The 6,904-nt window shown below is 37.6% G+C and overlaps 1 protein-coding gene across 1 annotated transcript; it reads right to left on the bottom strand.

Moving 5' to 3' along the window:
• Positions 1 to 5,035: 5,035 nt before the first annotated feature.
• LOC109180786 lies at positions 5,036 to 6,220 on the bottom strand. The gene is made up of 3 exons (XM_019330485.1): positions 6,185 to 6,220; positions 5,805 to 6,049; positions 5,036 to 5,198 (listed from the first exon to the last, which is right to left on the bottom strand). The coding sequence occupies exons 1-3, from the start codon at positions 6,218 to 6,220 to the stop codon at positions 5,036 to 5,038; spliced, it is 444 nt and encodes a 147-aa protein (XP_019186030.1).
• Positions 6,221 to 6,904: the final 684 nt, after the last annotated feature.

Raw genomic sequence — 6,904 nt, 5'->3', positions numbered from 1 at the left:
CTTATGCAATCTAGTGCAACAATATATTCATACTCATATGCAATCTCGTGCAATTATATAATCATACTCTTATGCAATCTAGTGCAACAATATACTCATACTCATGCAATCTAGTGTAATAATATAGTCATACTCGTATGCAATCTAGTGCAACAATATACTCATGCTCATATGAAATCTAGTGCAATAATATAATCATGCTCTTATGCAATCTAGTGCAACAATATATTCATACTCATATGCAACCTCGTGCAATTATATACTCGTACACTCATTTATAAATTAGAATACTTTCTGTGGAGGTCTCTTTGTTACTTTCTCGAGTCTCTCTTGACTCTCTTTCTTTCTCTGGAGTCTCTCTTGACTCTCTTTCTTTCTCTCGAGTCTTTATTGACTCTCATACTTGAGTCTCTGTTGACTCTCTTTCTTTCTCTTATACTCGTAGACGGCTTAGGGTTTCACAGAAGTGTGACTCACCCCATCGGGAACGGCATAATTCTAACCCAATATCTCTTACCGTCTACGGAACCAATCTCGTGGTTCAAATTCTGTGGAATCAGGTATCGAACTATTAGTGTGCACACCCCCTAACCAGGACTCCAAGCCTGACGGGAAGTTTCCAACCTCGTAACGTGGGAATACGCCGTGTTAAATATACTGGGACCGCAATGTTCATAAATATCTCCCGAGAGGAACATAGTCCAAACGGTATCCTCCAAAACCTCACCGATATAGATAATACATAAATATATCTCTCATGCATCAATCTCATGCATGCAACAATTCTAATACTTCTCAATGCATCAAAGAATGATATACCACATGCTTATGGTTTTTGAAAGTATTCTTGGACTCACGTTGGCCCTTTATGCATTTTTAAAATATGACTCATGTGAAATGTCAAAATGCTCTATAGCATGCTTCTAAATCATGTATAAACTAACATGAAGTATTCAAAAATATATCATCATGCTCGGTTTGCAACATAGCAATTTCTATACATTTCACTCAACAAATATGCTTCTATTCTCATTGATCAAATAACACAATTTAATCATGCTTTCATAATAGATCATATTCTCAAAGGATCATGCTTCTTTACTCAATAAAGTATCTTCAGATCACAATAATCAAATAATTCTTCATACACAGTAAACTAGCAAATTATTCACTGTGTAGCAATTCTTCACATAATCCTTCATAACATACTTGTTTTTAATCCAAATTCAACGAAATCAAAGCCAAAACGTGCGTCGAGACAATCCCGAAGAGTCGAGCCACAAGGGCCCGTAACACTCGGTCCGAAATGACACGTAGCTGAGCCACAAGGGCCCGGCCACTGCACAAAAAAAAAATCCTTCACAGACAATACTCACGGACCTGGGCGGGACTCTTCATGGTCCGCCCCTGGAGCCCCGTTGATGCGCCGGGACTAGGAAACGACCCTCCTCTAGGGTCGTGCCCTAGTCCCGTGCCTCCACGGCTCTAGCTGGCGGCCCTTCTGATGGGCCGCGGCTTGAGCCGCCACTCTGATCTGGTGCACACTGTGCTGTGCACCAGATAGCATTTCTCCTGCAAAATCTCATCCAAACAAGTCCAAAACAATCTCAACAACTCATAAACACATGCTCAAACACTTCCAAGCATAAACACATCAAAAACTCATAGTTTCTACTCATTTCTACTCAAAACTAGGCTTCACAGAGCCAAATTTAAAGAGGAATCCATGGGGTTATACCTCTTGTAGTCTAATCTTCTTGCTTGGATCTCTTCTTCCTCTTGACCTAGCTTGAGCCTCCTTCACCACCTACACATCTTCTATCCTTAGCCTAGAACCTCAAAGACTAAAGAAAACTAGAAGAGAAAAGAGGCTAGAATGAAGGATGAACAAGCTTACTAGGTTGTTGTCTCTCTTCTTGTTCTTGGCAGACAAAATTGTGAGGAAGAAGCAAAGAATGAGTTCAGGAAAATGAGATGAAATAAGGTGGTTTATATAGGGTTCAAAACCATAGGATGATTCACAATGATTGGTTGAGGGCAAAGGGGTAATTTCCCAAGCTAAAAGATGAATCAATAAGGGATTTTGGATGTCTTGTGGTCCACCATGTAACATGAACCATAGGCTAGAAATGTTATCTTTTATTACTTTGGGGTTGAAAGTGAATTTTCCCAAAAGCTATATGGATGAACACTTGTTCAAAATTCCCTTTTGAATTCTCCTGGTCTCACTCAGATAAAATTCTCGATTTAAATCTTGGTACGCAAAGTACCCGAAAACTTAGGGATTTTCGAATAGAATTTATTTCTTCGGTGTTGAATTAATTTTAAAATGGGACAAAAATTATTTTATTCATACACCAATTGATCAAAAAAAAATTAATGGAGTGAAAAAGCTACTTTGGGATTTCTTAATACTGGATTTATAAAATGAAATTTTGGGTTGTTACACTTGTTTTTCAGTTTCATCATCTCGGTTGGATGTTTTTCTCACTTGAGTATGTTCTGTCAACTCTTTTCCACTTCTCAATGTAATTGCACTTACATTTTGCTTTGGATTCACAATAGTTTGTGATGGCAACTTACCTTGAGACTCCAATCTACCCACGGTAGATGCTAGATGGCTCATTTGACTTTCCAAGTGTTGAATACTTGTTCTTGTTTCTTGCTGAAATTGTTGTGTGTTAGTAGCAAGTGCCTTAACAATATCTTCCAACGACATACCCGAATTAGAAGATGAAGCTTGTTGTTGTGGAATAGGTTGAAATTGTGGGCATGCTTTATAGCTGAAATTTGGATGATCCCTCCATCCTGGGTTTTATGTATTTGAGTAAGGATCATAATTCCTTTGGGGTGGGCATGGAAATCCTCCAACTGCATTGCCATCCTCACAAGAGTTGTATTGAAGCGTCGGGCACATGTCAGTTGGATGGCCAGTAACAGCACAAATCCCACAAGCTTTTACTTGTTGCACTTTTCCTACAACTAACTGTTGAACAAGAGTAGTTAATTAAGATAATTTATTGTTAAGGGAAGAAATATTTATCTCATTCACTCTTCTTGAAGATGCATCTTGTCTACATCCAAACTGTTGTGAATTGGCAGCTATGATAGATATCAAATCTCTAGCTTCACGAGGACTTTTGTTCACTATAACACCTCCACTAGCTGCATCCATCATATTTCTCTTCATGGGAAGCAATCCTTCATAGAAGTATTGAATGAGGAGTTGTTCAGAAACTCCATGTTGGGGCAACATGCACACAGTTGCTTGAAGCGTTCCCAGTACTCGTGGAGGGTCTCTATGTCTCTTTGCTTGATGCCACATATTTCCCTCCTAATGCTAGCTGCTCGTGATGCTGGAAAAAAACTTTTCAAGAAATAGTCTTACCATATCCGTCCATGTGGTTATTGAGCTAGGAGGGAGGTAAAATAACCAATCTTTTGCTCTCTCGGCTAATGAAAATGGGAAGGCATGCAGTTTGATTTGATCTTCCGTCACTCCTTGTGGTTTGAAGCTTGAGCACACCACGTGGAACTCCTTTAGGTGCTTATGTGGATCTTCATTTTCAAGACCACGAAAAGTTGGGAGTAATTGAATCAAACCTAATCTTAATTCAAAACCAACCTCTAAGGCAGGATGTTGAATACAAAGTGGTTGTTGATTCACATTTGGTGCAGAAAGCTCCCGCAAGGTCCTTTGTTCTTCAGTCATTGCTTGACCTACTCCGGAATTGCAACAAGAGGCAGTCGATTTAGTTGTGGTATTTGATTGAAGGGATGATGATGAAAGGGCTTCATTTTTTGCGCAATTTAGTTTCTTTCCGCAACCATTTAGCAGTCTTCTCGATCTCAGGATTGTATTGCAATTGACCTGTACGAGAAGAACGTGGCATAAAAATAAATCTATTTGACACCAATCCCCGGCAACGGCGCCAAAAATTTGATGGGTGTCGAATCCAACAAATAATAAATTACTTACTCTTAGGAATTGCAATAGCGATGAGTAAGGTCATACCCACAGAGATTGGTTAGACTTATTTTTAATCAAAGATTTAATAAAGAATGAGATGAGAATTGGAAATTAAATAGCAACAATAAAAAGGCAAACAATATGAAATATCAAATAATCAATAGCAACTAGTATCAAACTCAAGGCATAATATCAATTTAATTCTAACAAGACAGATCATTGATTTCAAGACAAAATTACTCTACTCTTACCAAATTGGTTATGGTTATTAACAAGCTCTAACAACCTATCTTTCCTTACTTTGTCGGTAATCAAAACAGGCTCTTTGATTACTTCCCTAGCTAAGAAACAACCCTAAACAAGCTCTTAGGATTTAATTTACTAACAGCATTAAAAGAATTAGAAAGACTACCAATTCTAGCCAACAAACTCGCAATCACGATTCATTTAAGCTAGATTATACATCTCCATAACATAGATTGAAAATCTCTTTTATAATCAACTATGTTATTTTACCACTAAGGTTTAGAACACTTAAACAATTACGGATTCAAGCATTCTAAATGGCAATTTACTAAATTAAAAATTGAACAACGGATCCTTCTCGTACAATTAATCAAAGCAGTAATAGCAAGATAATAGAAGACATATAAATAATAAGAGATAAAGATAAATTAAGCTAAATAAATCTCACTGGACTTGAAGAATCAAATATCAATAAACCCTTGAATTCGAAAATTAATTAAAACTCAGCAGTACATTACAGGCACTGTTTACAAAGAAAAATAAAATTATTCTCTGAACTGACTTTCTTCTACTGAAAAATTCAACCCTATTTGTACTTGTTCAGGCTTCCAAAAATAGCCCTAATTGACCCTAATTTTCCTAACATCCACAAAATAAAATCAATTTCTTCAACCACATAAAACTTAGAAAATAAACAATCTTTATTTTCCTAATTTCTGAGAAACCACAGAAACACAGTAGAACAAGCTCCAGCCTCTAATTCACTTTGTAGGAATTTGTGGATGTTGTTCGTAGAAGTTGTCTCAACCGTGGAGTCCTTCATCGCAGCAGTTCACGGACGTCGCAATCGTCGGTCGAATCGCTCGTTGCAGCAGTCGCCGATGGAGTCGTACGTCGCAAACTCCGCTGTAATTCTCGGACGCACTTCGAAGAAGAAGTCTCGCCTTTGCTGTCGCCGATTTTGCTGAAGTCCACGTACAAGCTAAAGAAACCAAAAGAAAAAGGAAATAAACTAAATGAGGCTTGGGATGCTGATAAAATAATTAAAACATTTAGTTGGGCTAACTAATTAAACAAACCAATCATTATTGTGTGGACCATGGTCCACACAAGTTGTGTGGACCATATTTTGTCTATTGTAAAATAATGTACATTCAGTAGAAAAATAATGTACATTCAGTACAAAAATAATGTACATTTTATTCAGGGGATGTACATTATTTTTGTTCTGAGTGTACATTATATTGTATAATGTATATTCAGTACAAAAATAATGTACATTTAGTATATTAAAAATGTACGTTTTGTTCTGGTCCATATAACATTGTGTGGACCATGGTCCACACAATAATTTTCCTTAAACAATCAAAAAGAACGAAAAGAGTTAGCGCATTTTAATTCCATCTAACTCAATTCTTATTAATTAACAAATATAATATATATATTCCTAATGGCCCAAAATCATCTTTAGCCCTAATTATTTAAATAATTAACATATTAGTTCAAAATAAATGTGATATTAAATTAATTTATTATAAAAATAATATAAATTAAATATAAAAAATAGTGCTTATCAGAAACTCAAGACCTGTCAAACCCCATTCGGAGCATTTCATGTTCTAGAAAATTCCACTCTACCCTATCATACGCTTTACTCATATCTAAATTTAAATCCGCATACTTCTCTCCCCTCACACCCCTTTGTCTATTAAGAGAATGATTAACCTTATAAGCCACTAAGACATTATCAACTATTGACCGCCCTGGAACAAAAGCACTTTGAGCCTCCCCAATAAGTCGACCCAAAATACCCTTTAGACTATTCGCAAGCACCTTCACCACAATTTTATGAATAACATTACATAAAGCAATAGGGCAGAAGTCACTCATACTCTCTGGATAACGCTTCTTAGGGATAAGAACAATATGAGTACTACTAATACCCTATTGCAGGACTCCATCCTGTACCACCCTCCTAACAGTCTGAACAACTTCCTCTCCCATAATGTCCCAATACTCCTGATAAAACCCCGGGTTCAAACCATCGGTGTAACACCCCAAAATTTTTACATTTTTAAAACTTATATAATAAAGGTGAATTCTCATTAAATCCCAAAATCAACATAAGAGCGCGGGGTGCTATGCCACATCTGAGCTGGAGAACTCAGATGCACAGGCTAAGTAACTAAAATCCTCAATACAATGTCAATACATAATCATAGCACGCAGGCCGTAGGGAAACTAACTATTCTATGCTTCGGATCTCTAGCGCGTTCCGGGTTTATTCATCGGTGCATAAAAGCCAAATATATCTGTTTAGCGAATGATGCTGGTAACCCACTCCAACGCGTTGAAATACAATATAGATAGATATATAAAGATATATGAAAACCATTTTGAAGCAGGAAGATATATACTTAAGAGACTCTAGCATTAAAACCAGGAACAGACACACTGCTGGCCCATCACTCGGTGGATCGTAGCCAGCCGTAGCCCTACACACCGCCTGATTACTCAGCTCGGTGGACTACAGCCTTCCTAGGGCTTATTGGCCCTACACACCGCCTGGCGCATCCAGGTCGGTGGGTCATAGCACCCGAGGCCCATGTGGACCGCAGCCCAAGAAGTGAATCACTAATTGTAGCCAGGAGGATGAACTGCAGCTCATAAGTAACCAACAGTGGACCG

This window comes from Ipomoea nil, unplaced genomic scaffold, assembly GCF_001879475.1.
Source record: "Ipomoea nil cultivar Tokyo-kokei standard unplaced genomic scaffold, Asagao_1.1 scaffold1034, whole genome shotgun sequence".
Lineage (NCBI taxonomy): Eukaryota > Viridiplantae > Streptophyta > Magnoliopsida > Solanales > Convolvulaceae > Ipomoea > Ipomoea nil.
The sequence above is the reverse complement of the archived record's forward strand: the minus strand, read 5'-3'. Positions and strand labels throughout refer to the sequence as shown.

Excerpts from the sequence above, each read along its gene's own strand:
- LOC109180786 (XM_019330485.1), bottom strand. The coding sequence starts at position 6,220 with ATGGGAGAGGAAGTTGTTCAGACTGTTAGGAGGGTG. Across the intron at positions 6,050-6,184 it reads TTCAGACTGTTAGGAGGGTG|GTGCTTGCGAATAGTCTAAA; the intron begins GTACAGGATGGA and ends ATTGTGGTGAAG. Across the intron at positions 5,199-5,804 it reads CTCCGAATGGGGTTTGACAG|CTTGTACGTGGACTTCAGCA; the intron begins GTCTTGAGTTTC and ends TGGTTTCTTTAG.